At 42.3% G+C, this 25,411-nt stretch overlaps 1 protein-coding gene across 2 annotated transcripts in view; it reads left to right on the forward strand.

Moving 5' to 3' along the window:
• Window positions 1-227: 227 nt before the first annotated feature.
• LOC140200916 (protocadherin alpha-C2-like) overlaps window positions 228-25,411 on the forward strand; it is a 53,564-nt gene continuing 28,380 nt past the window's right edge. Inside the window, exons 1-2 of one of the 2 annotated variants that reach the window (XM_072264567.1) lie at window positions 228-2,832; window positions 14,082-14,452. In XM_072264567.1, coding sequence (XP_072120668.1) covers window positions 373-2,832; window positions 14,082-14,138 — 2,517 coding nt within the window. In that variant the 5' untranslated portion in view covers window positions 228-372 and the 3' untranslated portion in view covers window positions 14,139-14,452. Of the gene's footprint in view, window positions 2,833-14,081; window positions 14,453-25,411 lie in introns of those variants that run through there. The other variant, XM_072264566.1, reaches the window with a different exon arrangement.

Genomic DNA, 25,411 nt, shown 5'->3' on the forward strand with positions numbered 1-25,411 from the left:
GAAGTTGCACAACAGAAAATGAAGAACGCAATTCTTCTGATGTTCAGTAGAGGCACCATTGCTTTAAGATAGTTTGCTGTTATTATTGGCCCAGTCTCTTTGTGTCGCTGTCTACCAATGAGATTTTAATATGTGGCTAGCGATCCAGCAACCCTCCCCCAACTCCATGTACTGTGCTGTGTCGAAAGAACATACAGCAGCCTTTCCGGCAGTGCCTTCATCCGCATTTGAAAGAAGGACGCAAAGACTCGGAAGATTTTCTGTGGTTATCGTACTAAAAATATACAATACTTGTGCTGCAAACTATTTTATGGAAAAATGCAGTTTTCGCCGTAATATTAAGGTATTTATATTTCGATAGTTTGTTCCGCAATGGCAAGCTTAATGTACAATCAATTAAGACAATGGCAATTTTTGTATCTGTTGCTCGTATCTGTTTCGGATTTAATCTGTAAGAAAATCCACTACTCAATCCCCGAAGAACTGGATAATGGAGCCTTTGTCGGAGATATTTCCGCAGATCTCGGAATAGATGCAAAATTTCTAATGGAGCGAAAATTACAGATATTGTCCGAGAGCAAAACGCAATATATCGATGTGAACATAAACACAGGATCTCTCTTCATAAAGGAAAAGATAGACCGTGAGCAGCTCTGCGAACAAAGCCTCACGTGCGTATTGATACTGGAGGTTGTGCTGGAAAATCCGCTAACGCTACATGGTGTAGAAATTGAGATTCTCGATGTAAATGACAATGAACCGGTTTTCCCGAGAAGTGAGTTAAATCTTGAAATCTCCGAAATGACTGTTGTAGGAACGTCATTCCCTCTCCCGAGCGCGCAAGACCGGGACGCGGGAACCAACGGTGTTCGGTCTTACCAACTGAACCCCAACGGGCACTTTGGTTTGAAATTTCAACCAGGTGGTGAAGAAAGTGGCAACCTAGAACTGGTATTGGAGAAATCGCTAGACAGAGAGCAACAAGCCACTTATCAGTTAATACTTACCGCGTTTGATGAAGGGCATCCCCAGAAGACTGGGACCAGTCAAATTAAAATTACTGTTGTTGATATGAATGATAATGCCCCAGTTTGCGAACAGAACGTGCAAGAAATTTCAATTACTGAAAATATCCTCCATAATACATTAATAGCGAAAGTAACTGCGGTGGATTTGGATGAAGGAATAAACGGTAAAATAGAATATTCTTTCAATAATGACACTCCAGAAAAAGTGCGGAAGGTATTTAGCTTGGATTCCTCAACCGGAGACATTACAGTAACTGGTAACGTGGATTTTGAAGAAATCCAAATTTATCAGATTACAGTGCAGGCCAAAGATAGAGGCCCGCATCCATTGTTAGCATATTGTAAGATTGTGATAATGGTTAAAGATGTTAATGATAATAGTCCTGAAATAATGATAAAGACTATGTCGAGCACTGTTCCTGAGAATATTAGCACGGATTCTGCGATAGCTTTTCTCAAAGTTTCAGACCGTGATTCTAAAAATCCGGCAGATATTCTTTGCCAAATCAACGACGCTATTCCATTTAAGCTTAACACCTCCTTAAGTAGCTTCTACACGTTAGTCACGCACGGCGACTTAGACCGTGAAAGTGTGCCAGAGTACAACATTACCATTACATGCACCGATGCAGGCTCCCCTCCACTGTCGTCCAGCAAGACTGTCCATGTTCTTGTCACAGACATAAATGATAATGCTCCACGTTTCACTCAGAATTCCTTCACAATGTATGTCAGAGAAAATAATGCTGTGGGAGTTTCAATTGGTTCCGTGTCGGCCGTCGATCCAGATTCCAATAAAAATAGTCAAATGACATTTTCTATTTTGGATAAGTTGGTGCAAGGTTTGCCTACGTCAAATTTCGTCTCATTAAACGCTGCAAGTGGTGTGATACTTGCTGAAAGATCTTTTGATTATGAAGAGCTGAAACAAATTCAAATCAATGTTCAGGTAAGGGATGAGGGAATTCCTCCTCTCTGTAACAACGTTACTGTTAAAGTGATCATCATCGACCAAAATGACAATGCTCCTCTGATCGCGTCACCTCTGCCAAATAAAGACTCTGTAACTGAAGAGACAATACCGAGGTCTGCAGATTCTGGTTATTTAGTGGCAAAAGTGACAGCCACTGATGCCGATTCTGGCCAAAATGCGCAACTTTTCTATCAACTTCAGCTGCCCACAGATAAGAGCCTCTTTACCGTGGCTCACGAAACAGGAGAAATTTGGACCATCCGTCGTTTTCTGCGTAGAGATCCCTCCAAACAATCAATTGCAGTTGTGGTAAAGGACAATGGAACTCCATCTCTTTCATCTACTGTCACTATCAATGTATTAGTACAAGACGATTATGCAGACAAACCATCCATTCCCGGCAGATTTCAAATCCCTGGGCGGTGGCAATATGATTTGAAGTTTTATTTGATTATCGCATTTGGCTCAGCCTCCTTGGTTTTCTTTGTGGCTATTATAATCCTTGGCATTAAAGTGCAGAAAGATAGGATTGAGAATAACCTTTGTTGGAAAGGGTCAAAATTCTCGAGAGCAGAGTCGTTTCATGCGGTTCAAAAAGCTAGCACGAATCTACAAATACAACAAAATTATTTGGAAGTTTATCAAGGGGAGGTTGTCTCGAAACCATTTCGTTATGAAGTCTGTTCAGATCCAACTATGAGTGACTTCATGCTCTTAACGTCGCATAATTCTTCCGCCCCCACGATATGTAATACGAATGGTCCATGTGTACCTGAAACACGTATAAAGTCATCAAACTCTTCGAATAAGGATTCAAGTGGATTTTACCAGGTAAGTTCTGTATTATTAAAATGCGTCTATACCTTTTTTTAATTTTCACCAAGTACGTTAAGGAGTGCGGTACAGTAATACAATAATTATGGTTCATGATTAGTAACAGGGGACTCTAACTAAAATGCCCCAATGGTTGGCTAAAAAATAACTTCACTTAAAATAAACCCATAGCTTTACCCTTGCGAATTCAGCTATATGTGTTCCAAGGTACAACTGAAAATTCATCTCTTAAATAACAATGACTCTCTTAAATAACTTTTGGTAAAATTAGATTACGAGGACATGCAGTGCTCTTTTATTGTCATTTAGTAATGCATGCATTAAGAAATGATACAATGTTCCTCCAGTGTGATATCACAGAAACACAAGACAGACCAAGACTGAAAAACTGACAAAAAAAAAACACATAATTATAGCATATGGTTACAACAGTGCAAGCAATACTGTAACTTGATGGAGATCAGGCTATGGGCACGGTAAAAAAAAAAACAGGCCATAGACACGGTAAATATAAAAGCATGAGTAAACCCACACTCTGTACCCAGAATACATAATACTAGACATCAGTTCTGCGACTAATAGTCTTACAATCATGAGAAATGTACGCATGGGCTCGCAAATTTGCTAATAGAGCAGGTGGACTCAGAAAAAGGGAATGTTGGAGCAGGACCTCCGCATGGATGTACTAAGCCAAAGGGACTTGATTTTATAATTCTTTCTAAGTCTCATACGTGGCTTTTGGGCAGGCTGTTCCATGTTTTGTGGTTTAATTCAGACTGTGACAGAAAAGCTCAAAGTTCAAAGTAAATTTATTATCAAAGTACAGATAGGTCACCATATACAACCCTGAGAAATATTTCCTCATAGTCATACTGAATAAATCTAAGAATAATTACCATAACAAAATCAATAAAAAGCCGTTGAGCCTGAGTGCAGAAGAGAACAAACTTAAAATACAAAAGAAAAAAAATAATAATACATGAATGCGCAATAAATACTGTATCAAGGACATGAAATAAAGAGTCCTTGAAAGCGAGTGAATGGTTGAGCGAAGATTTTAATGATGGGGCAAATGAAGTTGAGGGCAGTTGTCCCCTCTGGTACTTGAGCTTGATAGTTGAAGGGTTGTAGCTGTCCCCGAGCACAGTGGTGTGAGTCCTGAGACTCCTGTACCCTCTTCATGATGGGAACAGCGGGAAGCAATCATGTTCTGGGTGATAGAGGCGCCTGATGATGGATGTTGCCTTCCTGCAGCTCAGTTTTATGTAGATATTCTCTTTGGTTGGGAGGGCTTTGCGCGTCATGCACTGGGCCGTATCCGCTGATTTTTTTTTGAAGGTTTTCCGTTCAAGGGCATTGGTGTTTCCAAGTAAGTTGCGATGCAGCCAGTCAATATGCATTTCACCACATGGCTATCAAAGTCTGTCAAAATTTTAGATGCCATGCCGAATCTCCCCAAATTCCTAAGGAAGAACAGGCGCTGCCGTGCTTTCTTCGTAATTACAGTTTTGTTCAGGAGGACAGGCCCCCTGAAATACCAACAACTGGGAATTTAAAGTTGCCAACTCTCTCCACCCCAATCGCCCGATGAGGACTGACTGACGGACCTCTGGTTTCCTATTCCTGAATTCTATTATCAGCTAGTTGGTCATGTTGACATTGAGTAAGAGAAAGTTAGTTTGGTACCACTCCGCCAGATTTTCAATCTCCCTCCTATATGCTTGGTTCATCGCCACACTTGATTCGGCCTAGGACAACGGTGTCGTCAGCAACTTGAATATGGCATATGAGCTGTGCTGGGCCAAAGTGTAAAGCGAGCGCAGCCCCGGACTAAGCACGCAGAAGATGACAACATGATATCAATCTGATCAAATCATTAGTTCAACAAACGAAGAGTAATTTCGTAGTTAATCTATGTGTTTATAACATTCCTGGTAGAGAACTAAGCAATCATAACCGTATCTAAATTGAACTAGATATGATGTAATGGCGATATGTTGTCCAGGAATTTTATTTACTGGAACATAATATTAAAACATAAGCGAGTGAACCGAATTACACGTAACAGAGATATTGGACGCTGATCCAGCTAATGAAATGAATTATTGGGATAAATAATGTAAGAAAGTCAGAGTCTTCATTTCAAAAATTGTGGAAGTTAATGGATTAATGCATTGCGTGACATTACAAATAGCTACCCGGAGAATATAATGGAAATAAAATAAAGAGAGTTTAGCGAGACGTAGAAGGGCTGGAGCCATGGTATTGAAGCCATTATTACTTTTTTTAAAGGGAAGCTTTCTTTTGTTTGGGACCTGGTTCCAAGATTTCAGTTTCTGTGTCCCTATAATGGTTAGAATTTATAAGGCATTTGTTATACCGCATTTGGGGTATTGTGAGCAGTTTAGTGACCCATATCGAAGAAATAATGTTCGACCACAGGAGAAAGTCCGGATGAGATTGACGATAATAAGACTGTAAGACATAAGAGCAGAATTAGGCCATCTGGCCCATCGAGTCTGCTCCACCATTCAATCATGACTCATCCTTTTTTCTTCTCCTCCTCAAACTCAGTTCCCGGTCTTCTTCCCGTAACCTTTCATGCCATGTCCAATCAAAAACATATTAACCTTTGCTTTAAATGCACCCAACGACCTGGTCTTCACAGCTGCATGTGACAACAAATTCCACAAATACATTTCTCCACATCTCTGCTTTGAAAGGACACCCCTCTATCTTGAGGCTGTGCCCTCTTGTCCCTTCATAGGAAATATCCTTCCCACGTCTACTCTGTCTAGGCCTTTCAACATTCGAAAGGTTTCAATGACATCCGCCCTCATCCTTCTGAATTCCAACAAGAACAGTCCCAGAGCCATCAAACGTGTCTCGTATGATAATCCATTCATTCCTGGAATCTTCCTTGTGATCCTCCTCTGGACCTTCTCCAATGCCAGCACATCTTTTCTATGGTGAGGGGCCCAAAACTGTTCACAATATTCAAGGTGGGGCCTCACCAGTTCCTTGTAAATCCTCAGCATCACATCCTTGCTTTTTATTCTAGACTTCTTGAAATGAATGCTAACATAACATTTGCCTTCCTCACCACCGAATCAACCTGAAAGTTAACTTTTAGGGTGTTCTGCACAAGGACTCCCAACAACCTTTGCATCTCAATGTTTTGGATTCTCTCACCGCTTAGAAAATAGACCACACATTTATTTCTACTAGCAAAGTGCATGACCATTTACTTTGTATTTTATTTGGCACTTTCTGCATCCCACCTGTTTCCTCAACACTACTTGTTCTTTCACCAATCTTCGTATTATCTGAAAACTTGGCAACAAAGCCATCTATTCCATCAGCTAAATCATTTATATACAACATAGAATGAAGTAGTCCTAACACCGACCTCTGCGGAACAACACTAGTCACTGGCAACCAACCAGAAAAGCTTCCTTTTATTCCCACTCGTTGCCTCATACCAACCAGCCAATGCTCTAACCTTGTCAGTAAATTTCCTATAATATCACGGGCTATTTACTTGGTAAGCAACCTCATGTGTGGTACCTTGTCGAAGGCCTTCTGAAAGTCCAAATATGCAACATCCACCGCATCTCATTTATCTATCCTGATTGTAATCTCCTCAAAGAATCTCAACAGGTTCGTCAGGCAGGATTTTCCCTGAAGGAAATCCTGCTAGCTTTGTATTATTTTGTTCTGTGTCACCAAGTGCTCCATCACCTCATCCTTAACAATTGACACCAACATTTTCCCAACCATTGAGGTCAGGCTAACTGGTCTATAATTTTCTTTCTGATGCCTTCCTCTTTTATTAAAGAGTGGAGTACCATTTAAAATTTTCCAGTCCTCTGGCACCATGCCAGAGTCCAATGATTTTTGAAAGATCATTTTTAATATTACCACAATCTCTAACGCTACCTGTTTCAGAACTCTGGGGTGTAGTTCATCTGGTATGCGTGACTTATGTAATTCAGCTCTTTCAGCTTTTTGAGTAGCTTCTCTCTTGTAATACTAACCGCACCCACTTCTCTTCCATCACACACTACAACATCAGGCATGCTGTTATTGTCTTCCACAGTGAAGACTGAGGCTAAATACTCATTCAGTTCATCAGTCAGATCCTTGCCACCCCCCTCCCCAACGTTATTATTCATTCTGACTCATTTTTAGCGGTCCTATATCCACTCGTATTTCTCTTTAATTTTTAACATATTTGAAAAAAACTTTTGGTATCTACTTCGATATTATTTGCCAGCTTTTTTTTATATTTCATCGTTTCCCTTCTAATGACTTTTTTTTAGTTTCTCTCTGTCGGGTTTTTAAAACTGCCCAATCCTCTATCTTCTCTCTATTTTTTGTTATGTTGTACACCCTATCTTTTGCTTTTGCAATAACTTTGACTTCCCTTGTCAGCCATGGTTGTACTATTTTACAAGTTGAATATTTCGTCATTTTTGGAATACATATGTCCTGTATCTTCTTCATTTTCGCCAGAAACGCATGCCATTGCTGCTCTGCTGACATCCCTGCCAGCAGCTCCTTCCAATTTACTTTGGCCAAATCCTCTCTCCTACCACTGTCATTTCCCTTACTCCACTGAAATACTGCTACATGAGACGTTATTTTCTCCCCAACAAATTTCAAGTTGAACTCAATCATACTGTGATAATTGGATCCTAAGGGATCTTTTACCTTTAGCTCCCTAATCGCCTCCGGATCATTGCATAACACCCAATCCAGTAGAGATGATGCCCTAATAGGCTCAACGACAAACTGCTCTAAAAAGCTATCTCTTAGGCATTCAACAAACTCACTGTCTTGAGATCCATTTTCCCAATCGACAAGCATGTTAAAATCTCCCATGACTACCATAACATTGCCCTTTTGACACGACTTTTCTATTCCCTGTTGTAACCTGTGGTCCACCTCCCAGCCACTTCTGGGAGGCCTGTATATAACTGCCTTCAACGTCCATTTATCCTTGCAGTTTCTTAAATCAACCCACAAGGATTCAACATCTTCTGATCGTATGTCACATCTTTCTACTGATTTGATGCCATTCTTATCATTCTTTAAAGTGTCCGGAACGAAAGGGTTAACGTATAAGGAGCACCTGATGGCCCAAGGCCTGTACACATTGTGTTTGGAAGAATGAGCAGGAATATGATTGAAACCTACCGAAATATTGATAGGCCTAAATAGAGTGGATATGGAGAAGATGTTTCCAAAATAACGGGAGCACAGTGTCAGAGTGGGAGGGCATACACTTAGTAGAGTGTTGAACAGAGATTTCTATCGCGAGAGAAACCAGGAGAATGCGGCTGACAGGGAAAATAAATCAGCCATGATCAAACGGTACAGCAGACTCGATGAGTCTAATGACCTAATTTTATTCCTCTGTCTTCTTTTATAAACAGTAAATTCCGAGGCCTTTCAACCAGCTAAAGATTGCTCAGTAGCAGTTTCCTTTTCTTCGTCCCTCCATTGGTGTTATCTATTTACAACTATTCTTAGATAATATTTTATCGTCTTCCGGCAACACTGATGCAAATTAACTTCTATTTTCATAAATTATCAACTTGCATTCTCTTATTGCTTTTTAGATGCACTTTCTGCAGGACAGGCCCTCACGTTATTAACTTTATTTGTTGAAATATCCACAGAAAATATTATTTAACTGGTTTTCCACAATTCTATTTAGCATTTGTACTTTCCTCAAAGAAGTGTATTTCGCTACTTTAATTCGTTATTTGACGCTATTTCACGCAGTTCTCTTTATGACCTAGTACTCAAATTTTCACAAACATATGTTTCATTTTAAAGTTTACCACAGCATTTAAACTATTTGTCACCTTTTTTCTTTCTAGTTAGCATATAGCTTTCATACTTACTTTGAAAAATTAATCCTCAGGTTCTCGATGGCTCATTGTATCTCGATCGACTAATCCCTGAATACAATCTGACAATTGACTTAAAGTGGATATACAGGATGTGGGAAGTCAGGGAGCCCTCTGGTGTCCCTGAAAAACGACACCTGCAAGAAGTGCATTCAGCTGCAGCTCCTGACAAACCGCGTTAGGGAACTGGAGCAGGAGCTGGATGACCTCCGGATCATTCGGGAGAATGAGGAGATTATAGATAGCAGCTACAGGGAGGTAGTTACGCCAAAGGAGCAGCGGACAGGAAGTTGGGTCACTGTCAGGCGAGGGAAGTGGAAAGGGCAGGCAGAGCATGGTTCCCCTGTGGCCATTCCCCTCAACAACAAGTATACCGCATTGGATACTGTTGGGGGGGATGACTTACCTGGGACAAGCTGCAGTAGCTGGATCTCTGGCACTGAGTCTGGCTCTGCAGTGCAGAAGGGAGGGTGGAAAAAGAGGAGAGCGGTAGTGATAGGGAATTCGATAGTTAGAGGTCAGGTAGGAGGTTCTGTGTTCGTAACACAGAATCCAGGATGGTTTGTTGCCTCCCGGGTGCCAGGGTCAAGGATGTCTCTGATCGATTGCATGACAATCTGAAGTGGGAGGGTGACCAGCCAGATGTCGTGGTGCACATCGGTACCAATGACATAGCAAGGAAGAGTGAGGAGGTCCTGGAGAGTGAGTATAGAGAGCTTGGTAGGAAGTTGAAAAACAGGACCTCAAGGGTGGTAATCTCAGGATTGCTACCTGTGCTAGGTGCCAGTGATGGTAGGAATAGGATGCTCTGGAGAATGAACAAGTGGCTGAGGAACTAGTGTAGGGGGCAGGGTTTCAGATTTCAGGATCATTGGGACCTCTTCTGGGGCAGGTGGGATCTGTACAAGAGAGACGGGTTACACTTGAACTACAGGGGGACTAGTATCCTTTCAGGGAGGTCTGTTAGTGCTGTTGGGGAGGCTTTAAACTAGATTTGCAGGGGGATGGGAACCAGAGTGCCAGAGCTGACTGTGTGGCTGGGGTGAAAATAAATGATGTTAAAAGTTCAAGCAAATCCGCTGATAGAAAGGTTGTGAGTGGTGGTAAGAATCTTCTGAGGTGTATATATTTCAATGCTAGGAGTATTGCGGGGAAGGCGGATGAGTTGAGGGCGTGGATCGACATGTGGAATTATGATGTTGTAGCAATTAGTGAAACTTGGCTACAGGAGAGGAAGGACTGGCAGCTTAATATTCCAGGGTTCCAATGTTTCAGATGTGATCGAGGCAGAGGGATGAAAGGTGGGGGAGTAGCATTGCTTGTTAGGGAAAACATTACAGCAGTGCTCAGGCAGGACAGATTAGAGGGATTGTCTACTGAGTCCTTATGGGTGGAGCTGAGAAACAGGAAAGGTATGGCCACATTAGTGGGATTGTATTACAGACCACCCAATAGTCAACGAGACTTGGAAGAGCAAATCTGCAGAGACATAGCAGGCAACTGCAGGAAACATAAAGTTGTGGTGGTAGGGGATTTTAATTTTCCATGCATTGATTGAGACTCCCATACTCTTAGGGGTCTAGATGGTTTAGAGTTTGTAAAATGTGTTCAGGAAAGTTTTCTAAATCGAAATATAGAGGGACCAACTAGAAGGGATGTAATATTGGATCTCCTGTTAGGAAACGAGTTAGGACAAGTGACGGAAGTCTGTGGAGGGGAGCACTTTGGTTCCAGTGATCATAACACCATTAGTTTCAATTTGATCATGGACAAGGATAGATCTGGTCCTAGGGTTGAGGTTCTGAACTGGAAGAAGGCCAAATTTGAATAAATGAGAAAAGATCTAAAAAGCGTGGATTGGGACAGGTTGTTCTCTGGCAAAGATGTGATCGGTAGGTGGGAAACCTTCAAAGGGGAAATTTTGAGAGTGCAGAGTTTATATGTTCCTGTCAGGATTAAAGGCAAGGTGAATAGGAATAAGGAACCTTGGTTCTCAAGGGATATTGCAACTCTGATAAAGAAGAAGAGGGAGTTGTATGACGTGTATAGGAAGCAGGGAGTAAATAAGGTGCTGGAGGAGTATAAGAAGTGCAAGAAAATACAAGAAAGAAATCAGGAGGGCTAAAAGAAGACATGAGGTTGCCTTGGCAGTCAAAATGAAGGATAATCCAAAGAGCTTTTACAGGTATATTAAGAGCTAAGCGATTGTAAGGGATAAAATTGGTCCTCTTGAAGATCAGCGTGGTCGGCTATGTGCGGAACCAAAGGAAATGGGGGCGATCTTGAAAAGGTTTTTTGCGTCTGTATTTACTAAGGAAACTGGCATGAAGTCTATGGAATTGAGGGAATCCAGTAGAGAGATCATGGAAACTGTACAGATTGAAAAGGAGGAGGTGCTTGCTGTCTTGAGAAAAATTAAAGTGGATAAATCCCCGGGACATGACAGACTGTTCCCTCGGACCTTGAAGGAGACTGGTGTTGAAATTGCGGGGGCCCTGGCTGAAATATTTAAAATGTCGCTGTCTACGGGTGAGGTGCCGGAGGATTGGAGAGTGGCTCATGTTGTTCCGTTGTTTAAAAAAGGATCGAAAAGTAATCCGGGAAATTATAGGCCGGTGAGTTTAACGTCGGTAGTAGGTAAGTTATTAGAGGGAGTACTAAGAGACAGAATCTACAAGCATTTGGATAGACAGGGACTTATTAGGGAGAGTCAACATGGCTTTGTGCGTGGTAGGTCATGTTTGACCAATCTATTGGAGTTTTTCGAGGAGGTTACCAGGAAAGTGGATGAAGGGAAGGCAGTGGATATTGTCTACATGGACTTCAGTAAGGCCTTTGACAAGGTCACGCATGGGAGGTTAGTTAGGAAAATTCAGTCGCTAAGTATACATGGATAGGTGGTAAATTGAGTTAGACATTGGCTCAATTAAGAAGCCAAAGAGTGGTGGTAGAGAATTGCTTCTCAGAGTGGAGTCCTGTGACTAGTGGTGTGCCACAGGGATCAGTGCTGGGTCCATTGTTATTTGTCATCTATATCAATGGTCTGGATGATAATGTGGTAAATTGGATCAGCAAATTTGCTGATGATACAAAGACTGGAGGTGTAGTAGACAGTGAGGAATGTTTTCAGAGCCTGCAGAGGGACTTGGACCAGCTGGAAAAATGGGCTGAAAAATGGTAGATGGAGTTTAATACAGACAAGTGTGAGGTATTGCACGGTGGAAGGACAAACCAAGGTAGAACATACAGGGTTAATGGTAAGGCACTGAGGAGTGCAATAGAACATAGGGTTCTGGGAATACAGATACAAAATTCCCTAAAAGTGGTGTCACAGGTAGATAGGGTCGTAAAGAGAGCTTTTTGTACATCGGCCTTTATTAATCAAAGTATTGAGTATAAGAGCTGGAATGTTATGATGAGGTTCCATAAGGCATTGGTGAGCCCGAATCTGGAGTATTGTGTTCAGTTTTGGTCACCAAATTACAGGAAGGATATAAATAAGGTTGTAAGAGTGCAGAGAAGGTTTTCAAGGCTGTTGCCGGGACTTGAGAAACTCAGTTACAGAGAAAGGTTGAATAGGTTAGGACTTTATTCCTTAGAGCGTAGAAGAATGAGGGGAGATTTGATAGAGGTATATAAAATTATGATGGGTATAGATAGAGTGAATGCAAGCAGGTTTTTTCCACTGAGGCAAGGGGAGAAAAAAAAAACCAGAGGACATGGGTTAAGGGTGAGGGGGGAAAAGTTTAAAGGGAAAATCGGGGGGGGGCTTCTTCACACAGAGAGTGGTGGGAGTATGGAATGAGCTGCCAGATGAGGTGGTAAATGCGGGTTCTTTATTAGCATTTAAGAATAAATTGGACAGATACATGGATGGGAGTTGCATGGAGGGATATGGCCCGTGTGCAGGTCAGTGGGACTAGGCAGAAAATGGTTTGGCACAGCGAAGAAGGGCCAAAAGGCCTGTTTCTGTGCTGTAGTTTCTATGGTTTATGGTTTCTACTTTCATTTGCTCAGAATGGCTCCAGTTTAACATTTTTTGTTCTTAGTCATATGGTCCGCAGCTTCTGCCTGAAGGTAAAACTCAGTAATTTTATGAGCGCTACCACATAGGTACACTCACTGAAACGTCACTGAATAATACTCACTCACTTCCCATCAAGAAAATACTGGACCAGAAGAGCCTTTTGTTTTCGTGTATTTTTTCGGCTATAGACTGTTAAGACCATAGGACGTGAGGCACATGAGAAGAATTAGGTCATTCAGTCAATCGAGACATCTCCGTCATTTCATCATGGTTGATTCCGGATCGCACTCAACCACATGCACCTGTCTTCTCGTCATATTCCTTGACGCCCTGACCAATATAGAAACGATCAACTTCGGCCTTAACTATACGCAGGGGCTCCAACGCAGTCTGTGGAAGAGCATTCGACAGATCTACAACGCTCTGGCAAAAAAAAACCCTCCTTACCTCTATTTTAAAAGGCAGTCCCTCAATTTTGAGGCTACGTCCTCTAGTTATGGATGCCCCCACCGTAGGAAACATCCTCTTCACATCACCCTAGTTAGTCTAGTCAAAATTTGGTAGGTTTCAATTAGATCCCCCTGCATTCTTCTAAGTTCCAATGGGTATAGGCGTAAAGTTGACAAACGCTCTTCGTATGTTAACCCATTCATTCTTGAAATCATCCTCGTGAGCTTCGTTTGGACTCTCTCCAATGCCAGCACAACCTCACTGAAGTGTGGGTCCCAAAACTGTTGACAATACTCTAGGTGCGGCCTGATTAGTGTCTTATAAATGCTCAGCATTATCTCTTTGCTTTTATATTCTATCCCCTTGAAAAAAAGCAAATATCACATTTGCCTGTGTGACGGGGTCCTGAATTACCCCTATGAACTGTGTTTTGAAGAGAGAGAGAGAGAGAGAGAGAGAGAGAGTTATTTGACACCGACATCTTGTTTTGAAAAAAGAGAGAGAGAGAGAGAGACGAAGACTAACTTTTGGACTGTCACTTTAAGGCACGAGGAGGAACTGAAACTAACTTTTCTGCTGAGTTAGAGAGAGAGAGCACCGAGCAGCTCGTAAGTCGCTGTGGTCTCCGAGGGCGGCGTTATTTGATGGACAATCGAGGTTATGGTTTATCTGGGGTTTGTTTATACTTTCTCCAAGGACATTTGCCTGCTAGTACACTCTTACACAGACAGAGATGGGAGGAGCCATTTGAGAGACAGTTGGTGCTCAGTACGGTGAGATAAATAGGAGGTCAGATGATAGACCTCAGGCACATGTTTTTGTACACTGAATGAGCTTTGTTGTGCCCACAGAAAAAGTGGATTTTTGGAGGATCGATCAAGCGGATCGATCAGTGGTTCCTGCAGTGAGAAAAGGGATTGACCGTTGGGGAGTTGTCCATGTGTCCAACCCTTGCCTGCGTTGATAGCTCCACCACAGAGAAACGGTCCTCTTTGTTGAAGCCACAGTCGGTGACTTATAAAGGAATTCGGGGGACATCGGGAACATCGACTGCGTCAGCTCACCTGAAGACTCAAATCTCTCCCTCTCTCTCTCTCCATCACTACTCAACTCAACACCACGAACTGAACTGAACTTTACTCATTGTCGTAAGACTATCTATTTACCCCTAGACTTGAAGAAGCTTGCTTTTCATTTATATTCCACACTTACTTATATATAATCATTGCTACCCTTTGCTTTATCTACATTTAAGTTACTGTATTGCGTAGTTACTAATAAATTATATTAGTTAATAGCAATACTAGACTCCAAAGTGTTTTCCGTTTCTGCTGGTTCTTTAACCCGTCACGGGGTACGTCACACCGGCTTTACCATAGATTCATTATTAATCTTCTGGAAGTCTTACATGAGGACTCCGAAGTTCCGCTGCAGCTCTGATGTTTGAACCTTCTCCCTATTTAGATAATAGTTTTTTTACCGAAATACATTATCATACATCTCCCAACACTGTATTCCATCTGCCACTTTTTTGCACATTCTTCCATGTTGCGTAAGTCCTGCTGCAATTGCACTGCTTCCTCAGCACTATGTACCCAACCTAGCTTCGCATCATCCGCAAACTTTGCCACAACGTCCTTAATTCCCTTAACTAAATCATTGACAGACAATGGGAAAAGTAGCGGTTCCAATACTGACCCCTGAGGAGCACCACTAGTCACTGGCAGCCAACCAAAAAAGGTCCCTTTTATTCCCACCCGCTGCCTCCTGCGGTCAACCATTCCGCTATCGATACCAGTATCTTTGCTGTAACGCATAGGATTTTAGCTTGTTATGTAACCTCATCCGTCGCACCCTATCAGACGCCTTCTGAAAATCCAGATAAATGACATCCACTGCTTCTCCTTCGTCCACACCGCTTGTTACTTCCTCGAAGAACTCTAATAGGTTGTCAGGCAAGCATTCCTTTCACAGAAACCATGCTGAATTTGACTTATTTTATCATTAGTTTCCAAGTGCTTCGAAACCTCATCCTTAAAATAGACTCCAACATTTTCCTGACCACTGAGGTTAGGCTAACCGGCCTATAAGTTCCTTTCATTTGCTTCCCTCCCTACTTAAAGAGTGGGACCATGCCAAGTGATTCTTGAAAGATCATGATCAAGGCATCGGTTATCTCTTCAGCAACCTCTCTCAGGAATCTGCGATGTAGTCCATCTGACCCAGGTGACTTAACAACCTTAAGCCCTTTGAGTTTGGCTCGCAATATTTCCTTTGTAACATCAATAGCTCTTGTTTTCTTTTCGCGAATAGTTCCGGAAAAACTTTCAATGTGTGATTCAGGGTAGTGTAGTCCTTTTTAAATTTATTCCAATTTGCACGTGCATTGTTAGCCTCCGTGATCTTCAGCGCATATTTCCGGCTGCTTTCGTTGACTTATTTTACATTCTATCTTGCGTTGTGTCTAATGCCAAGGCAGATTTGTCCCATTGCCTCTGTTGCTTGCTTATCATGAAGCTCTTCTAAAATCACTTCCAAACCCCATATTCCTGAATTAAGGCCTGGGCAGCGGGTTGAGATTCTTAATTGGAGAAAGGCTAATGTTGATGTTATCAGGAAGGACCTTGCAAGTGCGGGCAGACTGTTTTCTGTCAAAGGAGTACATGGAATGCGGAAGGCCTTAAAAACGAAAGTTTGAGAACACGTAGATTGCATGTGCCTGTCAGAATAACAGGGAACGATAACAAGTGTGAGGAAACTTGGCTTTCAAGGGATGTTGAGCTCCTGGTAAAAGAAACAAAAATGAAGTGCATAACAGGTATCGGCAGGTAGGAATAAATGAAGTGATTTTGGCGTGACGCATCACCTACCCTTTAAAACTCAGCAGGCTTCTACCTTCGAATTTCGGCATAGTGCTTAAACTAGGGACGATATTTGATATACCATAACCTTCAGAATGACATCGTGGCTGTGAAATTTCAGGTGTTCAGAGCGTGATATAAGTGAATATATCTCTATGTCGGTGCTGCGTGACTATATGAATTACACGGGTACAGCAAGATGATTGATACCTTCTCTTTATTTTACTGATTTCACGATCATAACTGCATACTTATGCACAACCGGCAATTAATTAAATGATTTTGACGAAAACAAATCACAGTTACACGCAATTAAGCAACTTAAATTGGCATTCCTATACAGTGCTGAAGCACATTATTAAAAATTTCCTTTGAAATTTGAAAAGATGTTTTTGACATAGCCATAAGATTAAAACGAAGAGCAGAGATTTTATGTGTATATTCGAAGAAAGATAGTAAATAAAGTTGCAGCAGATTCATTCAAGGACAAACATGGCTTTGTCTGTTGATCGAAAATAAGTGCCTGGAACACTTAATAAGTACTTTGCACCAGAGATCTCTATGAGGAACGTAGATGTTGTTAAGATTACAGGCTTTTATTTTGATATTCCAGAGAATGGCAATATTGGAAAGCTGAAGTTTCTGGATGTCTACAAACATATAGATGGACAAATCGACGTCCATGGAGGGTTGTATCCCAAGATACTGCGAGAGACAAGGGAAAACATTACTGAGGCCTTGATAAAGATCACTATATACTATTTCAGAAAGGATGAGGTGCCAGAGACCCCGAGAATGCTCAGTTTTGTTCTTTTGAGTAAGAAGGGAAAAATGGCAAAACAAGGAAATCATTCGTGAACTCTAGAGTCATAGAGGTATAGCCAAGTACAGCACAGAAACAGCCCCTTTGGCCGTACCACATCATTCAAACTGCCTAATCCTATCAACGTCCACTGATACCATAGCCCACCATAAGCCTACCATCTATGTATCTATCGAAAACTTCTCTTAAATGTTAAAATTGAGCTTGCATGTGCGACTTGCACTGGCAGCTGTTCCGCACTCTCACGGTCCTCTGAGTAAAGAGGATTGCCCTCATGTTCCCCTTAAACTTTTCAACTTTCACCCTTAACCCATGACCTCCTGTTGTATTCCTATCCAACCTTAGTGGAAAAAGCTTGCTTACATTTTCCCTGTCTGTAATCCTCATTATTCTGTATACCTCTATCAAAACTCCTCTCAATCTTCTACTTTCCAAGGTATAAAGCCTTAAGCTTTTCAAACTTTCCTCATAAATCAGGTGCACCGGTCCCTGCAACATTTTGTAGTATTTCTCTGTACGCTTCCACACTTATTTACAACTTTGCTATAGGTAGGTTACAAAAACTGTACATAGTACTCCAGATTAGGCTTTAACATAAGATCCCATCTCCTTTACTCAATACTTTGAGTTATAAAGGCTAATGTGCCAAAAACTATCCTTACGACTCTACCACTTTCAATGAAATATTAACCTGTATTCACAGATCCCTTTGTTCTACAGCACACCTCAGTGCCCTCGATTCACAGCGTAATACCTTCCCTGGGTGACCCTCCGATGTACAAAACCTCGCACTTGACTGCATTAAATTTCATCTGCCGTTTTCAGACCGTTCTTTCCAAATAGTCGAGATCTCGGTCTAAGATCTGATAGTCTTCCTCGCAGTCTAGTGCACCCCCGATCTTGGTGTCATCCGGAAATGTGCTGATTCAGTTAACCACATCATCATCCAAATCATTAGTATAGTCAGTCAGTCAGTCAGTGGGTGCCGTCCCAAATCCGGGGTTTGCGGCTATGCACCTCCATCTTCTCCGATCTTGCGACAACACCGAGTGCAGCCTCTCCTCCAGCCTGTTCTCGCTGGCTGCCTTGGCACCGCCCGCCGCCGCCCCCGCTGAACTCGAGCCCGAGGCCGTATCGGCTTCCAGCCGCGGCCGCTTCTTCGAGTTCGGCCCTTCCTTAGGCGGAGGCCTTGGACAGGTCCAGGCACACCGTGCAGCGCTCAAGTTCATCACGTCTCTTCTAACTAAGTGCATAGCATACGATTCGTAGATACGTGGTGAGGCTTTAATCTCTTCCACAGAAGATGGTCGTTGACTCACAAGGAGCTCATCCGCCCTTTGTCAGGTCTTGTTTTTTTTCCAGTCCTGCTGGGTGTCCTCACACCCTCCTCACCAAACTAAGTCCGGTGGGAGGGCCGGCCTAAGTCGCCGAGCATCCGAGCACGATCCCCAGCCGAGCGCCGGGCGCCTGCCCCCCGCCGAATCTCTCCGAGCTTCCGGCGCCCGACCGAAAACCATTAATATAGATGACAAACAATAACAGACCCAGCACGGATCCCTGCACCACTTCACTAGACAAAGGCCTCCATCTACTATCACTCCCTTTATTCCCATAAGGGAATGTCCAATCCAATTTACTACCTCATCTTGAATTCCGAGCGAGTGAAACGCCTTGACCATCCTCCCATGAGGGCATTGTCAATCGCCCAGTTAAACCAAATTCGCTGCCTTGCCTTCATCAACTTTCCTGGCAACGTCCTCGAAAAACACAATAAATTGGTTAGACACGACCTAGCACGCACAAGGTTATATTAAATATCCCTAATCAATCCCCGTCTATCCAAATATCCATATATGCGGTCACTTAGAATACCTTCTAGCAACTTTCCCACTGCTAATATCAGGCTCCATTGATATCATATTCCGCTAATACCATGGTTTATTTTTAGAGCCTTTATTAACCAGCTGAATAAACATTAGTTATCCGTCCCTCCTCCGGTACCTCAACTGCCACTAAGGATGATTTAAATATCTCTGCTAGGGCCCCTACAATTTCTACACTTGCTTCCCACAGGATCCGAAGGAGCAACTTGTCAGGACCTGGGAATGTTTAACCCTAATTTGACTCAAGACAGCAAACGCCTCCTCTTCTGTAATTGTGTAGGGTCCATGAAGTCGATGCTGGTTTGGCTCACTTCTATAGATTCTCTGTCCGCCTTCCAGATAAATGCTAATACAAAAATCGATTTAAGATTTCCGCTTATATTAATAACCCTATAGTCGTTGATAACCTTGTATTAGTAGACTGTAAATTATTTGGAAAAGCATTGACGCTGTTGTGTGGTCAGCATGACTTTACGCAGGGAAGGTGCTATCGCACAAATCTAAGATTTTTGAGGAAGCGGTGAAGGTGAGAATGACCTTCGTTTACGTGACTTTAGTAAAGAATTTGACGATTTATCCAACGTTAACACAGTGCAGAATATTAGATCACATAGGATTCACGGCGAGTTTTTAAATTAGATCCAATTTTGACTTACTCATCAGAATACATATGACAGTGATAGTGTTTTATATTTTTTTTTTACGAGCTTTAGAATAGTGTCTCATATTGAGTGGAAATCTGCCACCATTGATGTTCCCCATAAATTATTGCTGGTATCAGCGTTGTTTGTAATATACAATATTTTAATAATTTGGTTGAAAATAGGGGTGATCAGTATGTTGCAGGTGACAAAAATGGTAGATTTAGTGATAGACAGGAAGAACGTTAAATTATACAGAAATATAGGTCAATTGGAAAATTGGACAGGAAAATTGCATGCGAAATTAATTTACCGAGTGATGTACAGTATGTTGGGAGGTCAATGCAAAGCTAGAGTATATACTAAATGGCAGCACCTTTTACAGCATCGATATATAGAGATCGAGTTATTTAGGATATCCATGAGACCGCACATGGCACAATATGTCCAGTCAAAAACACGAGAAAATCCTCAGATGCTGGAAATCCAGAGCAAAACACAAAAAAATGCTGTAGAAACTCAGCAGGTAGGGCAGTATCTATGGAAAAGAGGAAACAATCGACGTTTCGTGCCAAGACCCTTCATTAATCCTGATGCTGTTTACTGCTTTCCTTAGGAGCATCCTGACCTGCTAAATTCTTCCAGCATTTTAGACCAAATGACACATGAGCAGAATTTGGCCATTCAGTCCATCGAGATTTCTCCGTCATTCCATCATGGCTGATTCCGGATCCCACTGCACCACATAAACGTGCCTTCTCTCCATATTCCTTGACGCCCTGACCGATCAGGAAACGAACAATTTCCGCCTTAACTATACGCAGACGCTTGGTATCTAGCGTGGCAGCAGTATTTGCATTTTTATCCCGAATGGCCTCAATACTGAAAACTCAATTGTGACGATATCATGTTTTCTTTTCGCTGTATTCATGTATTTTACAATTTCGAGTTTTGAGAACATTAGCTATACAATTTCCGAAAAAATTAAGATTAGCATGTATAATTGCAATATTTCTGCCGATGCAGATACAAAATTCCCTAAAAGTGGCGTCACAGGTAAATAGGGTCGTACAGAGAGCTTTTGGTACATTAGCCATTATTAATCAAAGTACTGAGTACTTTGAGAGTTGAAATGTTATGATGAGGTCGTATAAGGCATTGGTGATGCCGAATCTGAAGTATTGTGTTCAGTTTTGGTCACCGAATTACAGGAAGGATATTATTAAGAAACATAGACACGTAGAAAATAGGTGCAGGAGTAGGCCATTCGGCCCTTCGACCCTGCACCGCCATTCAGTATGATCATGGCTGATCATCCAACTCACAATCCTGCACCAGCCTTCCTTCCATACCCCCTGATCCCTTTAGCCACAAGGGCCATATCTAACTCCCTCTTAAATATAGCCAATGAACTGGCCTCAACTGTTTCCTGTGGCAGAGAATTCCACAGGTTCACCACTCTCTGTGTGAAGAAGTTTTTCCTAATCTCGGTCCTAAAAGGTTTCCCCTTTATCCTCAAACTGTGACCCCTCGTTCTGAACTTCGCCAACATCGGGAGCAATCTTCCTGCATCTAGCTTATCCAATCCCTTTAGGATTTTATACGTTTCATAGAAACATAGAAACATAGAAAATAGGTGCAGGAGTAGGCCATTCGGCCCTTCGAGCCTGCATCGCCATTTATTATGATCATGGCTGATCATCCAGATCAATCAGATCCGCCCTCAATCTTCTAAATTCCAACGAGTATAAGCCTAGTTCATCCAGTCTTTCATCATATGAAAGTCCTGCCATCCCAGGAATCAATCTGGTGAACCTTCTTTGTACTCCCTCTATGGCAAGGATGTCTTTCCTCAGATTAGAGGACCAAAACTACACACAATACTCCAGGTGTGGTCTCACCAAGGCCTTGTACAACTGCAGTAGTACCTCCCTGCTCCTGTACTCGAATCCTCTTGCTATAAATGCCAGCATACCATTCACCTTTTTCACCGCCTGCTGTACCTGCATGCCCACTTTCAATGACTGGTGTATAATGACACCCAGGTTTCGTTGCACCTCCCCTTTTGCTAATCGGCCACCATTCAGATAATAATCTGTTTTCCTGTTTTTGCCACCAAAGTGGATAACTTCACATTTATCCACATAAAATTACATCTGCCATGAATTTGCCCACTCACCTAACCTATCCAAGTCACCCTGCACCCTCTTAGCATCCTCCTCACAGCTAACACTGCCGCCCAGCTTCGTGTCATCTGCAAACTTGGAGATGCTGCATTTATTTCCCTCATCCAAGTCATTAACATATATTGTAAACAACTAGGGTCCCAGCAGTGAGCCTTGCGGTACCCCACTAGTCACTGCCTGCCATTCTGAAAAGGTCCCGTTTATTCCCACTCTTTGCTTCCTGTCTGCCAACCAATTATCTATCCACATCAATACCTTACCCAATACCGTGTGCTTTAAGTTTGCACACTAATCTCCTGTGTGGGACCTTGTCAAAAGCCTTTTGAAAATCCGAATATACCACATCCACTGGTTCTCCCCTATCCACTCTACTAGTTACATCCTCAAAAAATTCTATGAGATTCGTCAGACATGATTTTCCTTTCACAAATCCATGCTGACTTTGTTCGATGATTTCACCGCTTTCCAAATGTGCTGTTATCAAATCTTTGATAACTGACTCTAGCAGTTTCCCCACCACCGATGTTAGGCTAACCGGTCTATAATTCCCTGGTTGCTCTCTCCCTCCTTTTTTAAAAAGTGGGGTTACATTAGCCACCCTCCAATTCTCAGGAACTAGTCCAGAGTATAAAGTTTTGAAAAATTATCACTAATGCATCCATTATTTCTTGGGTTACTTCCTTAAGCACTCTGGGATGCAGACCATCTGGCCCTAGGGATTTTTCGCCTTTAATCCCTTCAATTTACCTAACACCACTTCCCTACTAACATGTATTTCCCTCAGTTCCTCCATCTCACTGGACCCTCTGTCCCCTACTATTTCTGGAAGATTATTTATGTCCTCCTTAGTGAAGACAGAACCAAAGTAATTATTCAATTGGTCTGCCATGTCCTTGCTCACCATAATCAATTCACCTGCTTCTGTCCGTAGGGGACCTACATTTGTTGTTAAGGTTGAAAGAGTGCAGAGAAGGTTTACAAGGATGTTGCCGGAACTTGAGAAAATAAGTTACGGAGAACGGTTGAATAGGTTAGGACTTTATTCCCTGGAGCGTAGAAGAATGAGGGGAGATTTGATAGAGGTATATAAAATTATGATGAGTATAGATAGAGTGAATGCAAGCAGGCTTTTTCCACTGAGGCAAGGGGAGAAAAAAACCAGAGGACATGTGTTAAGGGTGAGGGGAGAAAAGTTCAAAGGGAATATGGGGGGGGGGCTTCTTCAGACAGAGAGTGGTGGGAGTGTGGAATGAGCTGCCAGATGAGGTGGTAAGTGCGGGTTCTTTATTAACACTTAAGAATAAATTGGACAGATACATGGATGGGAGGTGTATGGAGGGATATGGTCCGTGTGCAGGTCAGTGGGATTAGGCAGAATATGGCTCGGCACAGCCAAGGAGGGCCAAAAGGCCTGTTTTTGTGCTGTAGTTTTTCTATGGTTTCTATGGTTTTTATAAATATCACAGTTATTTCGTAACATTTAGATTTTATCTGCGTCTAAAAAGTATCTATAGTAGCTGTGGATTTAAATAAGGCAATATTTTATAGAACCGTAAATACAAACAGAGAGGAATGTGCCATCAAAACCATTTCTGCCTGCCTAAACTCCATAATCCGCTGAAACTGTATCATTTAGAACTTACAATTCTGGATGTCAATTATATCAACTTCCCTTCTGGAAAAGAGAAGCTGGCATAGAAATATCAGGACTAACGCAGATTGGAGCAACTTTCCCGCTCCCGTTCGCGCACGACGCAGACGCTGGAAATAAAAATGTTCAATCCTGTAAACTGAGCCACAGCGAGCACTTCACTGTGAAATTACAATCAGATGGCGAATAAACTTGTATCCAGAATTGATATTGGCGCCAGATTCAGACCGAGAACAACAAACTATTCGCTGTCTAACGCTGACAGCGTTTGACGGAGAGAATCCAAAATATTCGGATCAACCCAAATTTTCGTAACGGTACTTGATGCGAAAGACAGTGCTCCGGTCTGCAAAAACTGTCACAACCACGGATTCGGCAGCGCAGCAGATTCGGCAATTGCGCTCTTTAATATGCACGTTTCAGCTAATTACTATTTCATTGTGATGGAATTTAACTTCATTCATTCCGTCGTAGTATTTATCGAGACTGCGACACACCTACGCTTCGCTGCCTGCATTCCACCTTGCCCGAGAAATTGGACTATGGAGTCAAACGACTCTGGAATCTAGCGATATTCGTTTTATTCTTAGTTTTCTTTTCATTTGCTGTGCAGGCTACATTTTCCATTTGAGAGTTACAGTTAACGGCCCTGTTTGGCCGAGCATTTTCTGTCTTCTTTTCCCTTTAATACTGTTCGCATTAAAATCTGTGAAATGTCGACCCGCTTCAGTGTCTCACACTCCTCACTTGGGCCATATACGAACCTGGTGACAGCAAGTCTCGACCACGCAAAGGTGAACCCAGCGGAGAGAGAGCAGCTGACCTTGGCCATCAGATTCATTGGTCAGAGTGAATCGTCGAGGCAACAATGTTCCGTTCGAATTCCTCTGTATGAACTCCTGTTTCTGTCTCCAGCGTGACAGAAGGATCTTGCCAATAATAGACCCAGCAAAGTTTGAACAGTGCCGTTTTGACATTGGTGGCTTGAGATGAGGGTGCCTTCTACTCTCAGTGCATGTCCTGACTCTATATTCCGGGGTGTCCCGAGTCTACATACCGAACTTCTCCAGTCTACATTGAGTTTCTCTCTTATCCATTCCAAGCTCTTCAAGTCAAAAGTACCCAGGTTCTCAGCATTGTGGTCCCGTGACTCAGATCTGCATAACAAATAAGCGCTTCAAGAAAGCTTTTCAATTGATTCAATATTCAAGTCAGGTGTAAATTCTGGAAGAGCCCTACTCCAAACGTTAATTCCTGGCTGGAGTGTGCAAATATACAAGTAAAGTAACCCTGTCAACAGTATTTTTAACCCCTTGTTAAAAGTCATGGTACAGATTGGAAAAATTGTGAAAGAGGAGACACTGTGAACAGAATTTGAAAAGGTTTCTTCTCTAGGTTTCAAGTTTCATGGTTTAAACTTTTCATAGTCATATTCATAATCATAGTCATACTTTATCGATCCCGGGGGAAATTGGCTTTCCTTACAGTTGCACCATAAATAATAAATAGTATTATAACCATAAATAGTTAAATAGTAATGTGTAATTTATGCCAGGAAGTAAGTCCAGGACCAGCCTATCGGCTTAAGGTGTCTGACTTCCAAGGGAAGAGTTGTAAAGTTTGATCGCCACAGGCAGGAATGACTTCCTATGACGTTCTGTGCTGCATCTCGGTGGAATGAGTCTCTGGCTGAACGTACTCCTGTGCCCAACCAGTACATTATGTAGTGGATGGGAGACATTGTCCAAGATGGCATGCAACTTGGACAGTATCCTTTTTTCAGACACCACCGTCAGAGAGTACAGTTCCATCCCCACAACATCACTGGCCTTACGAATGAGTTTGTTGATTTTGTTGGTGTCAGCTACCATCAGTCTGCTACCCCAGCACACAACAGCAAACATGAAAGCACTGGCCACCACAAACTCGTAGAACATCCTCAGCATCGGCAGATGTTAAAGGACCTCAGTCTCCTCAGGAAATAGAGACGGCTCTGAGCCTTCTTGTAGACAGCCTCAGCGTTCTTTGACCAGTCTAGTTTATTGTCAATTGGTATCCTCGGGTATTTGTAATCCTCCACCATGTCCACCCTGACCCCCTGGATGGAAACAGGGGTCACCGGTACCTTAGTTCTCC

This window comes from Mobula birostris, chromosome 7, assembly GCF_030028105.1.
Source record: "Mobula birostris isolate sMobBir1 chromosome 7, sMobBir1.hap1, whole genome shotgun sequence".
NCBI lineage: Eukaryota > Metazoa > Chordata > Chondrichthyes > Myliobatiformes > Myliobatidae > Mobula > Mobula birostris.